The sequence below is a fragment of the Camelus bactrianus genome, chromosome 22, assembly GCF_048773025.1.
Source record: "Camelus bactrianus isolate YW-2024 breed Bactrian camel chromosome 22, ASM4877302v1, whole genome shotgun sequence".
NCBI lineage: Eukaryota > Metazoa > Chordata > Mammalia > Artiodactyla > Camelidae > Camelus > Camelus bactrianus.
Window position 1 is genome coordinate 25,566,559 of NC_133560.1, and position 23,560 is coordinate 25,590,118.

General features: G+C 54.5%; 1 protein-coding gene across 11 annotated transcripts in view; it reads left to right on the forward strand.

Annotated features, from left to right (window-relative positions):
* Positions 1-23,560, forward strand: part of DNM2 (dynamin 2) — an 82,576-nt gene that overhangs the window by 45,497 nt on the left and 13,519 nt on the right. For 3 of the 11 annotated variants that reach the window (XM_074350763.1, XM_074350760.1, XM_074350759.1), the window contains exons 6-16: positions 523-683; positions 3,530-3,672; positions 7,986-8,121; positions 9,499-9,566; positions 10,193-10,331; positions 12,676-12,762; positions 14,351-14,421; positions 15,813-15,842; positions 17,644-17,695; positions 18,615-18,626; positions 22,291-22,404. In XM_074350763.1, coding sequence (XP_074206864.1) covers positions 523-683; positions 3,530-3,672; positions 7,986-8,121; positions 9,499-9,566; positions 10,193-10,331; positions 12,676-12,762; positions 14,351-14,421; positions 15,813-15,842; positions 17,644-17,695; positions 18,615-18,626; positions 22,291-22,404 — 1,013 coding nt within the window. Of the gene's footprint in view, positions 1-522; positions 684-3,529; positions 3,673-7,985; positions 8,122-9,498; positions 9,567-10,192; positions 10,332-11,545; positions 11,685-12,675; positions 12,763-14,350; positions 14,422-15,812; positions 15,843-17,643; positions 17,696-18,614; positions 18,627-22,290; positions 22,405-23,560 lie in introns of all 11 variants that reach the window. The other 8 variants (XM_074350769.1, XM_074350761.1, XM_074350764.1 and 5 more) reach the window with 4 other exon arrangements.

A 23,560-nucleotide genomic window follows, 5' to 3' on the forward strand; every position in this document is an offset into this window, starting at 1 on the left:
TTGCCAACAGTGACCCTTGGATAATCCAGCTTTCCTCCACTGGATTTGAGTCTTAGTTAGTGGATGTGGTTTTGGACTTTCTCTTCTGTTCCATGCATCTCTCTGGACCTACATGACCTGACAAACCCAACTTCTTCAAATATAGTAGCTTCAGAATAGTTATTAGTACCAGCAAGATTAGCCATCCCCCATTGCCCTTCTCTCTAAAATTGTTTTTTGTCTTTAAAGCTCAGTCTGTGGATTTCATCTTCTCTAAAGCTTTTCTCTCTCCAGCCCCTCATGCCAGGCCAGATGTGGTATCTCCTTCTTCCCAGCACTTATGTTGCTTTTTGGGACTATGTTCTGCATCCTCTGTGTTGCTTTCGAGTCATGCATATGGCTTGTCATCCAGTCTGTGAGTGACTTGTAGGGCAGGATCCCTGTCTCCACTGGCACCTTGCCCGGCCTCGTGGCTGGTTCGTAGTGGTGTCTGGGCATCTTGGCTGGCCTGCACTGCCCTGCCCTGACTCTCTCTCCCCACAGGCTACATTGGCGTTGTGAACCGCAGCCAGAAGGACATCGAGGGCAAGAAGGACATCCGCGCAGCACTGGCGGCCGAGAGGAAGTTCTTCCTCTCCCACCCGGCCTACCGGCACATGGCTGACCGCATGGGCACCCCACACCTGCAGAAGACTCTGAACCAGGTACAGTGAAGGTTCTGTGCAGTTGTTCAGGCTGCGCACTGCACAACAGCTGCAGTCCACAGTGGCACTGGCCTTGGTCTAGAGCAACACCTGTTTTAGCAAAAGAGGTTCAGCTGACATTGGACTCAGGACCTGGTGAAGAGTGGGTGTTCAGGAAGTTGGTACCAGTAGTACTCTTATTCCCATCACTACTATGGTTACTGTTATTTTAATTACCACTGTAATTATTTAGTCACATACCCAGAAGTTTGCCTACAGTTCCTGACACTGATGACCTGGGTTATGAATGCCTCACCTGAACCAAGGCAGAGAGGCTGGTGGCACTAGATGGTAGGTAAGCAAGAGGACTTTAGGGCCTGACTTTCTTGAATCCAAAGCTTAGCCCAGCCTTTCTGAGCCTCCCTCCCCTGTCCATCAATTGGGAGTTATCACCATCCCTGCCCCTCAGGCTGGCAGCTAAGTGCTCATTGCATGTGCTGCATGAAATGCAGGACATATCCAGTGCCAGCAACTCGAGTATTTCATTGCTTTTCTCTTACTCTTTTTTCCCACAGGTAGTATATTCACAAGGTTCATAAACAAAACCAGTATTTAAAAGTCTGTGGTGAAGCGCCCCACACTTCCCTTTAGGTCACCACTGTTAATACCGCCTGAGTTTCTTTCTGTCCATAAAATCTAAAAGGACTTTTGAGAATCACATTTCTCCCTTTCTTACTATAGATGATCACATAGTTGTGGGTACCCTCCCCCTGGCTTTTTTTTTTTTCCCTCAGCAATGTCTCCTGGGGCTCTGTCCTTGCTGAACAGAAACCTTTCCCCATCTTTTTCGTGACCGTGTGGTCGTCCTTGAACACATAGGTCCTAGTCTGTTTACCCAGGCTCTTTTGGGAGGGCCGCTTGGATGGTTTCTCATGTTCCTAGTCAGTAAAAGGCTGCCGTTAACGACATCACTTTGCACATGTGCCAGTCCGTTGGTTTCTCCGGGGAGTGAAATCCCCAAAGTGGGATTACGTAGCTGCACGGTAGCAGGGAGCAAGGTTCTTAGAGCTGTCTCGAGTGTCCTGGGCTCGCAAGGAACTCCCCCTTGATGCTGTGTGGTAGCACCCTGGATGGGGGCAGGGCCTAAAAACGACAACCTGAGAGTCCCTCATGCGTGCAGTGGCCATGTGGCAACGTGGGAGCTAGGCGCTGTCCTTGGGGAAGGTGTATTTCTAACTGGGGGCACTGACTCGGAACAGGTCTTCAGATAAACACACGATCAAGGGCTTGGCAGTGACGGGGCCCGGGAAGAGGGCTGGTGTGGAGCAGGGTGGCCAGAAGGCAGCTCTGGAGAACGAAGAGGGAAGTAAGGGGCCCTCCAGGAAAGGAAGCGGGGGTCTGCCTGGGCAGGGGGTGGAGGGAGACGAAGGGAAGTAAAACTCCCCGCAGGTGTCTGGGGCCTCCTCAGAGTTGCAGGCAAGCAGCCCAGCTGGCCTCCGGGGGGCCTGGCCCCACATCCTGGTGCTTCCTGCAGCAGTGGTCCCCAGCCCCTCTGGTGCCCCATGAGCTAAGTGGGGCAGCTGTAATGGGCCGGGATGCTCTCAGGAACCGGAGTGGATCCCCACACTTGGGGACTTGCAGCTTCCATGGTGGGGCCACGGGACTTTGGGGTGACCATCTGGTGCATGCCACAGAGTGTGAGTCTCCTTCATACCTCTTTCCCAGCTTGATGGATAGTTTGTAATTTCTTTTGTATTATACGACAGTTGGTCACAGAACGCTGCTCCTCACTTTTGGGGTTTTAGCTGATTTTATGGGTTTTAACTGATTTTATGGCTTTTGTTTTGCCATTTTCTTTTTCTCTTTTTTTATTGTAGTTAAAAAAAAAAAAGACAGTCCAAATATAGTGAATGTCCCACTTCCTCCCACCCTGTGACAGGTCCCTTCCCCAGAGGCAGCCAGTGTCACCACTTCCCGGGCCTCCTAGAGACAGTCCAGACACTGGAGAGGCCAAAGTGCCCCTCCTGCCCTCCCCACTTCCTCCTGCCTTTCTTTTCCTTCCCTTCTCCCACCTGAACAGCAATGTCTTTACCCACTGTTCTGTATCCAGCTTTTTCTCCACTGACCCATCTTGAGGCTGCCTGCCTAACCTTTTCTGCACCACTGCTTCCTTTTAAAATCTGTGAATAATTGACAAGTCCACGTGGTTCAGAAGCAGAACTGCAGAGGAGAGGGGGCGGCAGTGAGGGGTCTTCCTGCCCGCCTGCTCCGTTCTGCCCTTCTCTCGTGACCCATCCCTCACTCTGTTTGAGCAAATGAAACGATGTTCTGACCTTCTCCCTGTCTTTATGGAAGGGAGCACGTCATATGTATGTTTTCTGCCCTTTTTGGTGAGCTGTTTCCATCTCAGTTTGGCCTGTGCCTGTGCACCTCCCCCAACCCAGTGTCCCATGGTGTGGACGCATCATCGTCCATGTGGCAGTCCTTCCGTGCCTGGGTCCTGCGGTGGCTTCCTAGGCTTTTATCACTGAGTGGCAATTTGCTCTTATGGGAGGCTGTTCTGGGTCAGCATTTGGGTCCCTCTGCCTGGTACTTGCAAACAGTTACCTGTGGTCCGTGGTGTGAGCAGCCCAGTTGATCTGCCCTTCCAAGGCCTCGTGAGCTGCTGGCAGCATCTCATGGTTGTGGGCCAAGCTGTGCCCCATCTCTCTGCCCCTCGTGCAAGTGTGACTCCAGCTCTTGCGGCTGGAGACTGTGCTGGGCTTGGGGGCACATCGATGAATGGGCCCTCAGGCAGGCGGAGCCGGCCTGCCCTTTCTTAGCTTCCTGCCCATGCTGACCTCTGACCTCTGGCCTCTCTCCCACAGCAACTGACCAATCACATCCGGGAGTCGCTGCCGGCCCTGCGCAGCAAGCTTCAGAGCCAGTTGCTGTCCCTGGAGAAGGAGGTGGAGGAGTACAAGAACTTTCGGCCCGATGACCCCACGCGCAAGACCAAAGCCCTGCTACAGTACGTGACCGGCCCCCAGCCTGGCGCACAGGGGCCTCCACCCAGCCACAGGCTCCCGCTGCCAGGCTGGGCGCCCATCCTCAGTCTTCCCTCCTTTTGTTCCACAAAGACTTGTCCAGAGTCTCCGGGGTGCTAGGCCCTGTCCGGAGCACTGGGGTTACCCCAGCAAACTGGGCAGGTACCCCATGTGCTCAGAAAGGGGAGAAGAGGAGGGAGGAAACAAAATAAGTAAATAAGAACATGTATCATGTGTGCTAAATGGTGCAATGTTGAAGTGGGGAAAGGGGCTAAGGAGTGCAAGGGTAGACATGGGGATGCCATTTAAAATATAGTGGTTGGGGGGAGGATATGGCTCAGAGGTAGAGCACATGTTTACCATGCATGAGGTCCTGGATTCAAGCCCCAGTACTTCCATTAAAAAAATAAATAAATGAATAAATAAAATAGAGTGGTCAGTGAAGGCCTCCCTGAGATAGTGAGGTAGGCAAAGACCTAAAGAGGTGAGGAAGGGGGCCATGCAGGGTCCTGGGGATGGGGCCCAGCCAGTGCAAAGGCCCTGAGGCAGAACTGTGTCCAGCTGTTAGAGGAGGCCCATGTGGCTGGAGCAGAGTGAGCAAGGTGAGAGTGGGAGGAGGTAAAGGCAAGGAGGGAATAGGGTGGAGCGTGCAGGGCCTTGTGTGCCACGGGGAGGACTTTGGCTTTTGCTCTGAGTCAGGTAGGAGCCATGGAGGTTTCTGAGCACTGGCAGGACGTGGCCTGACTCAGATGCTCACGGGCGCCCTCTGGCTGCTGTAGGGAGAACAGACATGGGGGAGGGAGCCATGTCGAGTTGTCGGCAACTTCTGCTTGATTTCTTAGAATCCTCACCCTGAATCTAAGAAAGTGCTCCCTGCTGCAGCTGCCAGCTGTGAGATGGAGCAGTAGGTATGAGGTGGAGGAGTGGGTGTGCCCCACGATCCTGGGTTCTTACCCAGGACCCCTCCTGCTTCCACATTCCTGGTTTATGCCCTGCCAGGGACCCTCAGCACTAGAGTGGGATCCGGAAGCTCCTTGGCAGTTCAGATGGTGCCATGCACAAGACCCCTCCCACAGGCACACCAGGGGGACACTGTCCTCTATGGCCATCATAGACCTGATGTCCCCCCATCCTCTCTGCCACGTGGCCACTCACAGTGGTAGGATCCAGGGTGAGAATCAGACAACTTCAACGCATTCCAGAAAGCTTTCTGCAGAGCCCATGCTGGGCGACCACAGGCCGGTGGCCAGAGGTCTCTGGGCCTTCCTTGCTTTCCTCGCCCCTAAAAGGAAGACAGTAGCAGCCATCATATCACATGGCCATTGGGGAACCTTGTGAAAATGCTGCTCTTGGGGCCCTTGACCGAGACTGCCCAGGGAACACCCTCCACAAACGGTCCCCATCCCCTGGGGCCTAACACATTGTGTCCTCTCTCCCCAGTGCTCTGCGGCCCTGCCTGGGTGGTTTTGACCTCACAGTGGGGTGCATGGCTGTCATCTGCGGCCCCTCAGTGAGGCCTGCTGTTCCTGCTTTAGCATTTATCTGTGGTCCCAGATCCTCCTGCTGGCTGCGGGCCGCACAAACCAGCGGCGAGCAGGGGCCTTTGCTTCTCCCTTCCTTGCCAGCGGGCGTCCCTTTGAATGGCTTGTTGGGTGACATCCTCCTCGGCCTCTGTTATAAGATGGCTGCCTTCACGTGTACAAATGGTTGGCTTTGAAAACTCCCCCTACCCCCCCCCCCGCACCCTGGTTCCCGCCTTCAGGCTCTTGCCTTACAAGAGAATGAGAGCAGTGGCACCAGACCTTCCCCCAGTTCTGCCATTTTGTAGGCGGTGGAAGCATCATTGAGAACCTTGCATTTCCTGTGGCTGCCCGTAGGGGACATGCGGGTATTTTTTTTGCTTCAGGAGAGGCTTCTCAAGTTCACCGTTGAGCACAAGGCGAGGATTTCTGCAGGGCTGACTCCTACAAGAGGGATGGCTGGCTTGAGGAGCACTTGAATTTGAGTTGATAGCACGGACTGGTTTCTGGGCGCATTCTCCTGGCTCCCACATGGGCCCAGTATGAACAGTATGGGTCTCACTCGGAGCCAGTGATGGAAAAGCTCACTGCTTTTACTTTTATCAACATTATTACCGTGATAGATTGTTCTGGGCCTGGCTTTCTCCTCCCAGGTGCAGCTTAGTCGTTGCTCTGTGTCAGGGAACCAGCATGACCTTCACCCCTCGCTCCATCCTGTGACTAGAACACAGGTCACTTAAAACCCTGTCAGGTTCTTTCCCCAGCTGGGTGATTGGGGGAATTTTTCAGACCAGCCGTTGTCCCTTGGCTTTTGTGCTTTGCATCTGGCACTCTCTCCTTCTAGAACTCGGAGCAGGAATGCGTGTTCCCTAGACGTGCAGTTGTGGCTCTGAACTCAGGACTGTCCGTCTCTAGTGCCTGCTGGTCGTCTGTAGGTATTTTCCTTGCCCTGTACTTGGGCGTATTCATTTGCTGTGGCTCCTGTGTACCGTGAACTAGGTAGCTTAAACTAAATTAGAGAGCTGTCATCTCATAGTTCTGTACGCTGAATGTCCAAAATCAAGGTGTCCGCCAGCTTGGTTCCTTCTGAGGGCTTCTGGTGGCTTACTGGCAACTTTGAGGTTCCTGGTCTCTGTCTTATCTTCACATAACGTTATCCCTAAAATGTGTGTCCAAATTTCCCCTTTTACTAAGGACACCAGTCACATTGGCTCAGGGGCCCACCCTCCTCCAATACGACCTCATCTTAACTAATGACATCTGCAAAGATGCTGTCTGCAGTAAGGTCACATTGTGAGGTACCGGCGGTTAGGACATCAACGTGAACTTGGGGGGGGGGGCACTGTTCAACTCATGACAATTGGTAAAGAGGCTCCACGAGTGCAGCTCCGACTCCAGGGCCCCCGGGAGGCTGGGGCTCATGTGTGCTGCATCTTTCCCCTTCCGAGGCTGGCGGCAGGTGGCGGAGTCTCCATCCTGGCCCTGAACCACTCTCCCGCTCTGTGGTCTGTCTTTGCTGTAGCACTAAGCCTTTTACAACCTTGGCCCTGGTTTAGCCACCATTCAAGGTCCCAAGCCCAAGTGCAGCATTTAACATAGGCCGTTGTGTGTCTTTGGGAAGGAAGTCAGATGTGCACACTGTCTGCTTCCAGTGGGCAGATTGCTTCTGGGGATCTGGAGATCACTCACAGGATCTGACAGCCTGTGAGTGACCCCCTGGGTATTCAGGGAGAACCCCATTCATTGGTGGCCCAGCCTCACTGCCCTGGCAGCCTGCAGGCATCCAGCCGTATTTTCCCGTAAGAGCTGGACTTCCCTGTGCTGGAGAACTGCAGGCCCAGAGGGGGGCTTTTGCCGATTGGAGCAGCTCCCCTTCTGGGGAAACTCCACACACTACGTGAGATTGAGAATTTGAAGAATGGAAGTGGGGAAATTATTAAAGCAGACAGTGCAAGGAATTAGGGGAAGCAGTGAGAAATGCTAAAGAAAACCAGAGCACTAATAAATACCTTAGTTCTTTGCTGCTCACCTTGTCACGGTACTAGCCAGCAGCACTTAGACACTTCCTAAGGGCTGGGTTCTGAAGGGACATGCATGGCATTACCACATTTCATCAATGATGTGTGCACTTTTAATTTCTCAAATCAGAAGATTCAGGTGAATTACTATTAATTGGCAGCATTTTCCTTTTTCATGGGTGTACGGACTAATGAGGGCTGGTAGCTTCTTTGAGTTGATGAAATCTAGAAACTCCTTAGATCCTTCCATGGACCCTGTGTGGATGTGCTGTTACAATCAACCCACTTTGCAGATGAAGAAACTGTGGCTCAGAGGACAGAGCCACCTGTCCAAGGCCTCCCAGCCCATCAGTGGTGGAGTCCGGACCTTAACAGACTGGGAATTTGGCAGGAACCAGTAGAATTGAATTGTGTGGAGGGGCTGCCTTTTCATGTCGTGGTCCTGACGGATCAGGCCAAGTCTCAGGGTGAAGGTTGCTAAGCTATGACCCTTACCACCCCGCCAAACCCCGCACCTCACTCTTGCCAAAGTGGGAGTTATAACCACTCCCCACCCCCAGTTCAGTGAATGAAGAATTGTAGCAGGCCTGATGTGTGGCAAGTACTTGCCATTGGCAGCTCCTGGATTTTGTTTTATTTTGGGGACCCACACATACATTTCGCTGCTAAAAACTGAAAAGAGGAAAGTAAACTGTGACTTGACTCGGGACATAATCCAGAAGCTCTGCTTTGATGTTCGGGTTTTCTTTTTCCTGGTAGGATGGTCCAGCAGTTTGGGGTGGACTTCGAAAAGCGGATCGAAGGCTCTGGAGACCAAGTGGACACACTGGAGCTCTCTGGGGGCGCCCGAATCAATCGCATCTTCCATGAGCGGTTTCCCTTCGAGCTGGTGAAGGTAGCGCTCCACGGGCCGGGACCTCTTGTCAGTGGGCAGGCACTCCCCTGCCTCCAGGCCCAAGCCTGCTGTGGGCCGAGTACAGCTCTGGGGAGGTATCCCCATGGGCCTCCTTCCCTGAGCGGGCAGCTTAGAGGTTTCCAGCAGAGCTATGGGAAGAGTCCCATTTTTTTCTTCTGACAAAAACCAATACATATTCTTTGCAGAATACGTAAAAAATAGAGGTGAAGTCACTTGAGAAAATGTTCCCAGCATGTGGTTGAAAGGGAAAAAGCAGATTCTGGAGCCAGTATGCACAGCATAAAGTACAGATGATATTTATAGCATCCTTTGTATGAAATTGTACACACGCATCTAGATGTGTGTGTCTGCAGAGCAGAGCTGCAAAGATATTCACAAAAGTGTCAGCTCTGGGTGCTAGCTAGGACTGGAGATTTTCTTTTTCTTTTTTTTTAGTTGCTTGAAGTTTTACACTTTTTACAGTGAGCACATATCACCCTTGTGAACACCAGTCAAGTTCTTTTCAATAGGAGAACAAAAGCTAACAGGAGAAAAACACCCATAATCCTAATACCCACAGATGATGCCGTTTAGCACATGGGTGTGTCCTTGGAGAATCATTCCTGTGCAAATGCAGGCAAAATCTCCACAGACACAGCACTTACATTCATCCATGCCTGGGTGTGCATATATATTATAAAAAAAACATGTATCTTGGTACTTTGGTCCTTCCATATGGCGGCCATCTTTTCAAATTACATTTTTTGCATTGTGAATCGCAAAATATTATCTTATTTTATGGATGTCTCATCATGCATTTAACCAGTCTCCCATTGTTGGACATTACGGTGTTTGCATGTCTTTCGGCAATTCTGGATAGTTTTGTGAATGTCGCTAATACTTGATTAATTTCTCAAGATAAATTTCTAGAGCATTTGAAACTATCTGGTGTCTATATAGGTATGTTTTTAGAGGTTCTTTCTTTGTACTGTCAAATAGCACAGAAGGAAATTTCTACGAGTTGATTTTCTTTCCAAACGAGCATGAGTGTTAGTTTCAGAGCATCCTTGCTGAAATCGAGTTTTAGTGTTTTTAAATTTTTTGGCCAATTAAATATTCTAGGTGTGGGGGTATAGCTCAGTGGTAGAGTGCCTGCTTAGCATGCACAAGGTCCTGGGATCAATCCCCAGGACCTCCAATTAATTAAATAAACAAACTGAATTACCTCCCCCACCAAAAAATAAACAAATTAAAAAATATATATATTCTACCGTGTGAATACGAATGGTACACAGAAGATAACATTCCCCGAATACAGGCCTAGTATTGGGGTGCCCCAGGGACCTCTTTGCATGTGTTTGGTTTGTCTATTCTCAGATGGAGTTCGATGAGAAGGACTTACGGCGGGAGATCAGCTACGCCATTAAGAACATCCACGGAGTCAGGCAAGTTCCACGGGGAGAGTTGCCATGTTCCCTTTGCCTTCACGGTGCCATCCTGCAGCCAGTCAGTCTCCCCAGACCTCTGGGCACCGATTGTGAGACCTGGAGAGGGCACCAAGGTGGTTTTCAGTAGCTGCAAGTCTCTCCCTCTGGCTCTCCCAGGGCACTTGAGGGTAGAAGTGCTTAGTTCTGCGTGGGTGTCGTAGGTCCCCAGGCTGTCCACTGCCCTTGGGTTAAACATTGGTTAAACCACCCAGTCACCATGGTCAGCGAAGTAAGAAAGCTCACTGCAGAAGTGCCCTGGGGGGTGGGGAGGGAGTCAGAGCTGAGTCAGGATCCAATCGCAGGAACCCAGCATTTGTCCCCATCTCGGGTGCCCCGTGAGCCTCCTGGGTCCCCACCGTATTCCAGCAAAAATCATCACTCCCATCCTCCTGTCTTGCATCACCGCGGGGTCCTCATGTCACCCCCGGGGGCTCTAGGTAGTGGACGCAGGCGTCCTCGTCAAACCCCTAGACTTGCCGTGACCTTGGCTTTCTCGGGAACCCGGCTGGTGCCTGTGAAATTGCTGACCGTGCTTTGTTTCTCTCTGACTTATCTCCCCTGCCCCCGGGTACGGATGCTTTTAGGACCGGGCTCTTCACCCCGGACTTGGCATTCGAGGCCATTGTGAAAAAGCAGGTCGTCAAGCTGAAAGAGCCCTGTCTGAAATGTGTCGACCTGGTTATCCAGGAGCTAATCAATACAGTTAGGCAGTGTACCAGTAAGGTATTGGACCCTCGGCAGGGTGACTCCTGGCCTTGTGGAAACGGGGCTTCGGGGGTTTGGTATCAGGCTCCCAGTGCTGTTTAGCCTTTGCCCCGCTAGTCCCCTACCTCTCCTTCCCAGATTGGCTCCGTTTCCAAGAACATGACCTCTTCCCAGAGGCTGGGGCGGGAGCATTTCGGCCTGGGTGCAACTCTGGGGGTACCAGGCCTCCAGACTCCAGACTGGTGGACGGGGCTCCCTGGGACCCTGATACCAAGCTTAGCATGTGATGGGGGTTTTGTTGGGCTGTCGCTTTGCTGTCTTCTGGGTAGCGGAGAGGGACCTCGCGTCACCTGCTGGAGGCCAAGCTCCCTGAGCCTCCCTGCCCCTCACCCCTCCCTTGAAAATGCCTGGCGCCCTCAAGGCTTTCCTGGGGTCAGCCACTTCTCTGTCTCGGAGATGCTGAGAAAGGCCGGGACACCAACAGCATGATGAGTGCTCCGTCCCAGGCTCAGCCCCTAATGGCCTCCACCAGCTCCCCTGCCCTCCACCTTCAGCCTCAGGAGCGGTGCTGTCCCCCCAGGCAGCCTGTCTTCAGATCCCCTAGGTCACCAGCACCCTTGTGCCAGTGTTCACAGGCCACTGCTTCCCCCTGGCAGGACACACCGGCTCTCCACGGGCCGCTGCCCGGGGGGCACGCCTTGGCCAAGCAGCTGAAGCGCTTCCCGGTGGGCGGTTTGCGCTTGCACGTCCACGATGGCCATGGAGCTCTGGGTCGGCCTTTGAGGCAGAATATCTGCTTGATCCTTCTGTTCTCAGTCTGGAAAAGCCCACATTTGCTTCTTAAGCTTCTTCGATTGGAAAAAGGAGAGGAAAGAAACCCAGATTGGGAAAAGAAAGAAAGAAAGAAATATAGGTGGTTTGGAGACTACTGTCCCAGAGCCTGTTGTCACAAATAAGAGAACTGAAGGGCCTCCGCCTGCCCTGGGTTGTCCGTACCCTGACACCGACCCGTAGCACTTTCACAGGTAAACCCCAGACCAGGCCCACCCCTTGGACCGAGGACATCTCTTGATCCGAAGCAGCTTCTGGGGCAAATGCGGGCGCAGGCTCCTCCTTGCATGTCACTAACCAGCTGACTCTCGTTTCTTCTCTCTCTGTCTCCCGTCCTGCGTGTGTGGCCCGCACTTCCCCTGGGTGTCTTTCTGCCTCATCCTGCCCTCCGCATGACCCAGGACGGGGCTCTTCACCCCCGACATGGCCTTTGAAGCCATTGTGAAAAAACAGATTGTAAAACTCAAAGAGCCGAGTCTGAAGTGTGTTGATCTCGTGGTCTCAGAACTGGCCACAGTCATTAAAAAGTGTGCCGAGAAGGTAATGGAAGGTTTCGTTATTATCACCTACGCATTTGTCCCTCATTTTCTCCTTCCTATTGTTAGTCTTAACCCAAGCATCTGGGAAGCTCTGCCTCAGCAGGAACCCCCTTCCGCGGGCCAATGTTTTCACGGTGACATCTCAACTTTGCCTCAGCAGACACAAGGTGGGGGGTCCAATCCCACGCGGATTCCACCTTTGCCGTTTGGGCCACTGTTGGGGACAAGAAGCCTTTGCTGTTGCCAAATGCATTCACTAAGCAGGCAGCAGGGATGAGAGTCCAGTGCCCATCCCTGGAACGCCTTGAGAAAGTAGGTTTCTAACCTGTCACCAGCGTGGTGAAACACATCACCAGTGGCAGACCTCCATACTCTGACATCATGGGGCAATTAGGAGGTTTTCCACAAGTAATTTTGACCACTTGCTCAGTTTTCCCCAACTTGTGGACTTAACCCAGTCCGTGGAAGGTGGGCTCCTGTGTGTTGGGTTTGGTTGCTGCTGCGGAGGCTGGGGCAGTAGAGGTGTGGGAGGAGTGGATCCCAAAGGAGAGTTGATCGGGGTTTTCCGCAAGGGGGGGGTCCCTCTGAGGTAGACGGCCCGGATGCTGCACCCCTACTCCTAGAACAAGTGCTGAGCGGGGGCCCCCGCCCTGGTGGCCCAGCGGCTTTAGTTAAACTGTGTCCTCATGCTCATCCAGTGCTATGGGGATGTGGGAGGATGGCCGTCACCTGCTTTCTCTGCCACTTGCCTCCTCTGAACTGCATTCCTGAAAAGCATCCCTGCTTGCGCGTGGGCATTCTCAGTCTCTCGGGCCCGCCGTCCCCCTACCATCTCCTTCCTGTCTCCCAGCTGAAGCAGCTGTGAGATGGGAGTGGGGTGGGGACTCGGTGGGACCCCCTGTCACCCCTCTTCCCCTGTGTTTTCCATTTGGTTCACATTGCTTCTGTGCCACGGGGACCCAGCCAATGCTGCCACTCTGATTTCCCCCTAGCTCAGCTCCTACCCCCGGTTGCGAGAAGAGACAGAACGAATTGTCACCACTTACATCCGGGAACGGGAGGGGAGAACCAAGGACCAGGTACTGGCTTTTTGTCTCATCTTTCAGGTGTGTTTTATTTGCAGTGAACCTTGGTTGTGCAATTATGTGAGTGTCAAATGCATACAGCACTTCACTCATATATGGAACAGTTCTGTCACTCCCCAAGATCCCCATCCTTGTGTCCCTCTGTCGTCAGTCCCTCCCCAGCTCCCAGGCCCTGGCAACCACTGGACTACTCCCTGTCCGCACAGTCTGCCTTTTCCAGAATGTCGTGTGAATGGACTCCGGCTCAAGCAGCCTCTTGACTCTGTCCCCTCTGCTTGGCATGGTGCCTTGGGATTCATCCCTGATGTTTGTGCTGCATCCAAAGTGCATCCTTGATCGCCTGGTAGGGTTAAATGGTACACATGGACCGCAGCCTGTTTATCCTCTCACCTACCAGAACACGTTTGGGAGCTTTTTGTGTTTTAAGTTTTTTTTGTGAAGACTGTCCAAGCCCATACAAGGTAGAGAGTGGGGTGCCCCCACCCAGCTGCAGCATGGGTCTCAGCTGTCACCTACTCAGCTCAGGGCTGTCACTCATTCTGCCTTCATATGGCTTGACACCTGGTCTGGGTCACTGCTGCTGGTGGTCCACTCTGATCTCCTGGCAGTTTGTTCAAACTGGAACCGAAATAAGCCTACTTGTGAGAACACCTTGTTTGGAACAGTCCCTCTCCCCTTGATGTTGATGCAGGAGGAACTGGTCATTTGCTCCTCGGAGGGTCCCCCAGTCAGCCTGCACCCCGTTCCCTTGTAGCTTCTGTAACCTGGGAGTTTTGTGAAAAGCTCGAGTGATTCCAGTCTGCTTTGTTGTCGTTGGCAAGAAGCTACTGTCCCTTCCAGATACACCATAGCCCCCGGTGGCCCCACTGTCGACACTGCCGGGCTTGATCTGAGGGCTCCAGGGCAATAGGACTCAGGCGTTTTAAACCAGTGACAGTCGCTCCCACGGATGGAGCACATGGCATTTTCCAACAATCCCCCAAGAACCTAGTGTCTGGCCCCTTTTATGCTTGCGGGTTCAGAGAGTTGAAGTGACGGGAAGGGCAGGGGACTGAGGGCCGGTCCCTTATCTGAGATGACATCCCGGCTGGTTGGTGGGTGCTTGTGTGCCAGTGTGTTTCATTTTACTGTCCTCACCTGGCCAGATGACCTTTGCTGTTTTAATGAGGTCCTTAGAACATGCCAGGCGCTACTCTAAACACTACAGATTTCTGACTTACTTAACCCTTTGCCATTGGGTCTTGTTGCCCCACTCCACACCTCAGTAACAGGAGGCCCAAGCTCACAAGGCTGGCCAGAGACTGCAGCCCCAGTGGGCCGCCCCAGAGGCCATGTTTGTGACCACCACATGGGGCTGCTTCGTTCTGCTCTGTTGTCCCAGGCTTGCTTACCTGTGAGGCTTTGACGTTTGGAAGCACCCATGCAGGTGTACCCCAGGGTATAGAAAGGGGTGGGGGACCTCTGTTCTCCTGCGTGGGAAGCAGCGTGGTTCCGGGCCACCCCTGCTGGCAGGTGCGGGAAGTGCTCCCACAGCTGCCCCTCCCTCCACGCTTTACTGACAGTGAACCCTGCTTCCCCCCAGATTCTTCTCCTGATCGACATCGAGCAGTCCTACATCAACACGAACCATGAGGACTTCATTGGATTTGCCAAGTATGTACTTTTCAGAATAGCAGCTGGTGAGGCGGCACCAGTGTCCACCTTCAGAGCCCGGCCCTGAGGGAGGTGGTCGAGCTGGGATTCCCCCGGGCCAGGGCACAGGGGCCTCTGTCCGGGAGAAGAATGGAGCCATCTGCGTATCTGGAAGCTTGCCTTGGCTAACAGCAGTCCCCATCCTCGTTATCCCCAACACACCTCCTACAGGGCACCCCAGTGGCTAGTTTAAGGAGGAAAGGGCAGTGCTATGGTCACGTGCTTCCAGAACCAGCGAGACTAACTAGCATTCAGTGCTTCCTTTCCTGCAGGACTTCTCAGAGCCTTTCCCAGACTCCCCATACGCACTGGGCCCATTCACGGAGCATCTCGGGCTGGTCTTTCAGAAGTGCTTCCACGATCTGCCTGGCTTCCGTCCATACACTGTAGATGTAAAACCAGAACCTTCCATAGCACCCGGATAAGGGGCCGGAGCGGGAAGCTCTGATTTCAGCAGGATGTAAATATAAACGCTGGTGGCTTCAGGCATTAGCCCCCGGGCCCCCGCCTCAGTGAGCCTGAGTGTCACACAGATTGTGCCTATGGCTCATGAAGGTCTTCTTGCTGGAGCTGATGAAGGGCAGGCGTTGGCAGGCAGCTTCCTGGTATTTGTTTGGCAAATGCTGCTGGTGTGCTCTCTCTGCACCAGGCCCTGTGATACAGCACTGAGCAAGCACAGACCCAGGTCCCCATCCTCAAAGGAAGGCCCTGTGCCAGGGACAGACATGCAGCCAGGCAGTTAAGATGCAGTGTGGTCAGTGCTGGGGCGGGGGCTGTGCACGGCCCATGGGAATCCAGAGGGTAGCCTTGCGGCCTGGCCTTGAGGGTACAGGGAGGCTGCCTTGTCGAGGGGCCTGGAGAATCCAGTCTCAGGCTAGCATGCTGGGCCAGAGGGCCTCCCCGTCCAGGGTCTCTGCTGGCCCCGTAGTTACCTGGGTAGACATTTATCAGTGCACACAGCTCTTCTGTGCTGGACATGTGGTAGGTGAGTGGAACGAATGAATGAGAGAATGAGTGGGGCACAGTCAGAAGCTGCCCCTCCAGCTCAGATGAGCCGAGGGCCCTGGCTGGACTGTCCCTGCTTGGGGAGGGCTGAGGGGCCCTGGCCGGGGATCACTTCTCAGGTGGGCTCTCCAAGCCTGGGGAGGCCGCCCCTCCTGCTCTTGTTCCCTCAGCATCCAGGCATGGGGGCTGAAAACGCTGGTCCCCCCTTCGGTTTGCTGCTGTTTTCCTCACCTTGATGTCTCTGCTTCTCACACTTCATCCACAGTTCCTTCTCACAATCTCTCCTGTTTTTCCTTTGACCACTCCACTCTTTCCTCTGGATTCCTGGGCCTTCCCACTTCCCCCAGCTGTTACTATACTGAGCAGCTGGTGACCGGGTGGGTATTGCCTGCTGTGTGCCTTTTCCCTGGTGTGTGAATGGGGGATGCCTGGCTGGGGGCGGGGCCCAGGGTGCCTGGCTCCACCCGGCCCGGGCCTAGGCCCCAGCCGTGGGTGGGACATTGCAGGGGCCCACTGAAGAGCCATGACACTGTCTCAACGCCATGCCTAGCGCCAGGCCTTTGGACTAGGACAGAGAACAAGCCCCAGACTTGGGCCTTGTGCTTTCAGAACCCACAGGCTCAGAACACATGGTCGTTGAGCCAGTTGTCCTAAGGAAAATGAGAATTGGAAAGGAGGGTAGGTGGAGAGGCTGTGGGAAAGGGGAGTGAGGGGTGAGGTTTGGAGACACCTTCCCAAGGAAGTCATGACAGCCACGTGGCAGGGACAGAGTTGGGCAGAGAGCATCAGAGGTAGAGAAGGAAGGCTGAGAAGCAGGAGTGTGGGGAAACCAAGGCAAGGTGGAGGTGAGAGTTCAAGGCCTCATTGCCAGGAGGACCTGCAGGCCAGGGGGAAGACTTTGAACTTGGCCCCTCACACATCCATGCACATGCGCAGGAGCAGTGGGCCATCTCTGAGTGGGTGCAGGCACGGGACAGGGGCAACCATGTGGGCTGCCAGGCATGGGTAAAACCCAGGAAGTAGGGCATCTGGGTACTCACCAGCCCTCAGCATCACCAGCCCTGAGCGGCGTAGCTCTGTCTCCTTCAGACACTGTTGATGAAACTCCTTCCTGTGCTTAGAGGTTCTCGGGTGCTTTCTCACTGCCCTCTAAACACTAAGAACAGGGCCTGGAGAAAAAGCTCTTATAGTGAATGTGGTGACTCTTAGGAAACTCACTGGATAAAATTATATTTCCATTCTTAAGGTTCCACCCTTTACTGATCTATGAACAGAAGCCTATTTCCTTAACACACACACGCACACACACTCTGCCCGATCCAGCAGCCAACTTGAACCTTAAGGTAAAACCCCAGAGGCAGTCAGTAAAAGAATGAAACAAGGTGCTTTGCCTTTTCATATTGATCCAAATTTCCAGCTAAAACAGTACGATAAGAAAAGAAAACATGACCCCTGAGTAACAGGAGAGATCAGTTGTTCGCAGGTGATGTTACGATAGTCCAAGTAGAAGATGTATTAGGACAGTCGAGGGAGGGAGTTGAGCAGGTGTCTGTGTACATGATACAGGGGACTTTGGCACACACTAGTCAGGAGACAGCGTAGATGAAGAAGAAAAGAGATCTCGGACTGTAGGTAGATAAGGGACCTTGTAGAAACACGTTGACCTTGACTGTCCTCTGCACTGGGTCAGGAGCCATCCAAGAGAAGAGGAGTGGCAGTTTCATGGCGAGCAGCTGTCCCATAGTCTGACCTCCCAGGCCAGACAGCCCTGTGGTCAGACCCCTCGGGACCTGGTGCCAGGTCAGGGGTAGGAGGAAAAAGCAGGCAGAAGCCTCACGTTAGACCCCCAAGCACTGAAGGTTATTCCGAAGCCAGCATGGAGGTGGCACCTGGGACTCCAGCTTCCCATGGGCCCTCTTGGAGGCTCCGAGACCCGGGGACTCCTGGAATTAGCTCTAGCTCTCAGGGGTGGCTGAGATCAGGGCCTCAAAGCCACGGTTTAACTCAATACGATTTCTTGTCCCATGGCCTGCGCTCTTTCCCTGGGGCAGCCCTTTGTGTGCAGACAGGCTTGGCACCCTCATTGGAGAGAGAACCCCACCTGAGCCACGAGGGCCTCTTGCTCCTCGTTCCCCTGGGCGCCCTGCCGCATGAGCCCTCTCTGTGCTTTGGTTTCAGCGCCCAGCAGAGGAACACGCAGCTGAACAAGAAGAGAGCCATTCCCAACCAGGTAGCTCACCCCTGCGCGGCCCGCAGCTCCACCCTGGGGGACGGGAGGGCGCTAGGGGACCACTGAGTCCAGTGATAGTGCCTGGCTCATAGCATCCCCCTCCCCTCTAGCCTCTCAGTTCCACTTAGTTTTTGCTATTTTGGGAAACTGTTCTTTGAGCGGAAGCCCCAGCAGGATGCAGGGGGCAAATTGCTCACACGCAGAAGGCCTTGTCTGACGTCAAAAGCCGCGGCTAGAACTTGACACTAAGGACAAGGCCAGCCCAGTCCCTGTGGTGTGTGCAGCCACATTTGGTTCCCGGCCCCGAGACTCGGAGCTGGTGCGAGGGGGTCAGGCAGGAGGCTGGTTGTGACAAGCGGTTCTGGGAGTCTGGGGGTGCTTTGATTCCTGTACCCAAAGGCCAGAGCAATATACAGGGTTTTCTACCTTGATGTCATGCCCTAGCCAGAGACGTTGTGAAATATGAGCAGCTTTATATATGCCAGTATTAGGTGCCTTTTTTTTTTTTTTTCCTTCTTAGGAAAACAAATTACCTTTGCAAAAATTTCTGCTGGTGTCCCCTGTCTTCTCCACATCGGGCGGGGTTGGGGTGGGGGCTCTGCTGTTTATCTTGCACGATCGCAGAGCCCTCTGGAAAAGAGCAATGTAACCACTGCATGATTTTTTGCGCTTGCCATGGGTAATACATATGTTGTTGCTTTTTTGTTTCGGGAGATGATAATGAATTAAATATTAACACCATGAGTATAATTAATAGCATGTAATTTTTTTTCTTTTGCTGTTTTTTCTCCCTGCTCTTCTCTCTTCTCATTTTTGTGCTTTTCCTGCTTTTTCTCCATTCCCTCATGTCCCTTACGTCTCTTTTCCTTCGCCTGCTCTTCTTTGATTTACCCACAACCCTAACTTTGCGTTTTCAAAGGGGGAGATCTTGGTAAGTACTCACTTAGTGTGGAAGCAAACATTAGAGAACCTGGTAGTGGTGGAGACCCTGCCATCCCATAATATTCCCTGCCCCCGCCCCCAAATAACAGAACAACTAAAAATCAAGCTAACTCAGAAACCCCCTGCTGTGGCTGATACATGCTGGACTTCACGGAGCCCTGGGCGTAAGCTAAGTGACACGGACACTAACCTGACTGCCTGCTCCTGACACATTTACCTAGTTTCCTATAGATCAGGGATGGCAAATACTCAGCTAACACCCCAGGCTTTTCTCCTTTCACATTCCTGGCGGTGGGAAGATTTTACTCAAGCTCTGCTAGAACTTGTTCTTGCCACTGCGACCACTGTGTGTCCAGTGCAGATGCCACTATGGAGAACCTCCTGTGTCCGTGGCAGACATCACTAATCAATCTTAGCATTTTTTTCCCACTTAATAGCTTTGCAAATGACACCCCTTCTGTACCTATGACAGATGTGACTAATTGATCAGGGAACTCTCTCCTTGTTGCTGCCACTGTCCTCTTGCCTCCATAGCACAGGTGGAGATGGATTAGGCTGTTCTGTTCCTCTTGCCCCTGTCCATTTGCCTCTGGCAGACATCACTCATTGATCCTAGCATCCTTTCCCACAGTGCCCACTTTCTCACCACAGTGCTTCAGGCAGTTCCTACCCACTGGTGTCGGTGAATGGTATTTGCCATCCCTGTTGTAGGTAACACCTCCTCTGTGTGTAGCCCAGCCCAGCCAGCCTAACAGGGAGCAGGCACTGCTCACGTTCTAGAGTTGAGCTCTTTTCAAGGTGCTCACATTTGGGTTCAGCCCCAGCACTCCACTTTGGAGATCACAGCCTGGGCCACCTACCCTGACAGAGGCCTCATTATGCTGGATGCTCTCCCACCTCCAGCCACTGAGGCACTGGGTAGGCCCTACTGCTGCCATCTGGCAGGGATCTTCTGTGACCCCAGGATCTTTCCAGTAGCTGAGTTGATCCTATACCAGGACATGGAAGATACAAAAGGGCCCAAGCTTGGCATGAGGGGAGGCAGGGGCGGAAGGAATAGACTGTCCTCGGGCCCATGTTCCCCACTTTCCCCATGTGTCATCCCTAATCCCCTTTGAACGTGGATGGTTTCCACCCTCCAGACAGCCCAGGGACGTGCTTCTCTCCACACCCCAGACCCTGAGAGGCTTAGTCATTTCTTTTCCAGCCAGATTGCGTACCCCCAGCCACAAAACCCAGCCCTGCCTTGTACGTGGTTGTGGCTCTTGGGTCTCCCAGCCGTGGTTTCCGTCCCTGCCCAAGAGACTCAGGCGGGACCCTCACCCAGGGAGGAGGCGGGCCCAGCTGTGTTGCTTCTTGCCTGCTGCCCTTGCTGCTTCTGGGCCGCCCTTTCTCCTGCCCCCCCCCCCCATGTGCCTGGAGCCTGGGAGCTCTGCCTGCCTCTTCCATCTCCCCCCTCCCCCACTTACCCTTCTCCCGCCCCTCCCCCACTGCCTCCTCTTTCCTAAGCCCAGCCCCTTGGGCACAAGTCTGGCTTTCAGACAAGGAGACCCAATCGCTCCTTTTCCTTTAGACTCAGCGCCTGTGTCTGTCGCCTGCAGTTTGCTCCTCCCCAGGGTGGGATTTTTGTCTCTGGGTCCCTTTGGGCTCTCATGCAGGCAGCTCTCTGAGTGGCTCAAGGGCAAAAGGACCTCTGGGCTTCTCAAGGCCTGACTGGCAGCATCCTGCCCTGAGACTCAGAAGGGCCATTCCCCTACCCTTTGCCCCATGCCCTGGAGCATGATGAGGGCCCCTGTCTGCCAGCTCTAACCTCAACTAACCGAGGGTGGAGGCAGGCGAACCAGGCCACCTAGGTGAGGGAGGGAGACGTCTGCCCCCTTGAGAGCTAGGCTGGGCCTGGGAACGTGGAGGCCTTGCCATGTGAGAATTTCTCCTCTGCAGAGCACGCATGGCCTCCCCCGCCCCATAGCTATCGATCAATGACTGAAGTTTAGAAGCACTCACTCTGGGCCTGGACTAAGACTAGGCAGACCCTGCCCCGCTCCTGGGGGAGCGAGGAAGCAGGCATGGATCCACACCCGCAAAGCTCTGGCGCTGGGCGTGGTTGCCAGATGCAGGGGGGCTCCTTCCCAGGGCTTTCAGCGCTAAACCACAACATCCTGGGCAAACCAGGGTGTCAGTCGCCCTGCTCCCTGACGCCGTGAGAGTCCCAGATGCTGTCGTTGTCCCAGGGAGGGAGAAGTCTATACCCTTGGCCTTAGCCAGGGCTGCCAGGTGGCATCTCATGGTGTCCCCAACCTGGGTAGGGATTTCTATGTCGCACAGGGGTCCCTGGGCACCCTGTGGCTGCCTCTGCCTTCATGGTCTCTGAGGCTCAGAGCTTACTTCTAGCCACAAGAGGGTGGTGGCCCTGTGAAAATTTGCTGGCCTGGGGGGCGGTTCAGGATAGACAGGATGAAGCGTCCCTCCTGAGACCCCAGAGGCAGCCGCAAAGCCCCATCTTGGGTACCCTGCCCCACCCCGCCCAGGGGCTGCAGTGGTAGCCGTTCCCAGCCATCCGTGGCCCCTCGCAGCCCACTTTCTGCAGCTTGGCCCAGTTTGTTGCTGCCTTGGCACCAAGCGTCCGAGCCTGTGCCTCCGCTTGCTTCCCGCTGCCCCAGGGTCCCCAGTCCAGAGTGGTGGGGGACTCCGGCCCACAAGTGTCTCCATGGCTGAGGGAACTTGGGAGTGTGCCCCCCACCCAGGGTGACTTCATTTAGCTGTCAGGTGAGTGCCCCGTGCAGGCCTGGGTTCTGCCTCCTGTTCAGATGACAGCCACTGCCAGATGAGCCCCATCCAGTGGGTCTCCCAGCTCAGAACCCAGATGTGTTGACACCTGGCTTGAAGCCAGCGTGGGGCAAGACCCTTGGCAAGTCCCCCAGGCTTAAACCTCTGTGCCCAGCTCTCTGGGCGGAGTTTCCCTTTATCTTTATATTCTGAAAAAAGCCTATGGGGAGGGGAGCCCTGGGGCGGGGGCTGGCCTGGATTCCCAGTCAGAGTGGGTCCCTGTGCCCACCCAGCGCCTGCCTCAGTGAGCTGGGCAGCATAGTTGAGGCCGCATGTCAAGCCTCTGCCGACTGGCCCCTGAAAGGAGAGGAGGAGCTACTCCGTTGCCTGGGCAACTCCTCCAAGCCTCCATCAACAGCTGCCTTCCAGAGGACATGAGGGGCAGAGCCCCAGGGTGTCCCTGGTACCCGAATGTCTCCAAGACAAGTGTATTTCCTTCAGTGTCACATCCCACGTGACATGGCCCATTCCCCCACAAGCCTGAGAACCCCTCCTCTGGGCCCCTTCTAGCTGGGCCTACCTTTTGCCACCTGAGCTAATTCAACCTAACCCCAAGCGCAGAGGGACTCCCCGGAGACCCAGTGCCCCATCACCCCAAGTCCTGTGAGGGAGTCTGCATCTGTCTGCCCAAGGGCCCCACGTTGGTTTTTGGCTGGAAGTGCTTGGGGCAAGGTGGAGTTGGGTTGCTTGGCTTTGGGCTGGAGGTGTCTCTACCGTGGTCCCTGGTTTCCCACTTTGCTGGGGGCAAGGGCGCTGGCCACCGCACTGGGGCAGGCAGGGCTGGGTGGTGGCTGCTGTCCCTCGCTGAGCCACGCCCTCCCCCCCAGGTGATCCGCAGGGGCTGGCTGACCATCAACAACATCAGTCTGATGAAGGGCGGCTCCAAGGAGTACTGGTTCGTGCTGACAGCCGAGTCACTGTCCTGGTACAAGGATGAGGAGGTGAGTAGCTGGCGGGGGGTGGGGCGGTCCCCACACCTGCTTCTCTCTCACGCACTTGCTTGTTCATTCTGAAAAGGCTTCCCGAGCACCACTGTTCCCCAGAGCTCACCCTTAGGATGGTACCAGCCAGGGCTTGGGGGTGTGTGAAGGTGCAATGCGTTGTGTCCCAGCCCCTCATGGGGGCTGGGCTCCCTGAGGAGGAAAGGGGTGTGGGGGGAGGGGAGCCACCAGCAGGCTCGAAACTGATCCCACCCTCCCAAGTCACAGCCTGGGGTCAGGGACTCAGGCTCACAGCCAGGCCACTGAGGTACCATTGTCTACAACTTACACAGGCTCAGCCAGGCCCTTGGCCTCTCTGGGCCTCAGTTTCCCATCTGCGAAGTGAGGTAGAATGGCCCTTGCAGCCGTGAGGTGCTTAGTCACAGTGCCTGTGTTTAGAATGTTCTACATGTGCTTGTCCCCGTCAAGGATAGGGAGGCCTCTGGGAACAGCACCAGGGTTAATGAGTACAGGGAGCTGGGTTGCCCGCCGCCTTGGGCGGGGCTCTCCAGGAGCCTGTGGGTGGGGCTATGAGCACCCCACCCCCGGGCGCTTCGGTCCAGGTCCCTCCTCTGCCTTAGCCCATCCTGAGTGGTCCGTTTCATCACTTAGTTCTCTTATCAGAACGTTACCATGACTCAGCGGCCTGGGAGTGAAGCCACTCCTTTGGTGTGACTGCCCGCTGCCGCCACTCTGCCCCAGGCTTCTGTGGGTCACCAGTGACGGGCCCCGTGTTTCTCTCACTTTCCTGGATTGCCCTGTGAGAGGCCCACGGGCTCTTCCTGTCGTCAAGGTGGTATTTATTAGGTGGCTGTCGATTTGGCTTTGGGGCAGAGGCCCCCAGATGAAGGCACTTACAAAGACAGTCTGTTTCGCCTGCATCCCCATGAGTGTGAGGCTGTCCAGGGCCCAGGCTCCACCTCCCATTGCCGCCTTCACACGTAGCTGCTCCTTGTGGTCCAGGAGGGCTGCCCCTATGCCCATCACCTCGTGGCCCAGTGTAGGGAAAGAGGCACCTGACGAGGAAGGCACACACATCGCTCTGCTCACGTGTCCCCAAGTCTGGTCACACAGCCACTGTATGTTTTACTCACCTGGGCCGGCACAGCCCCCACCA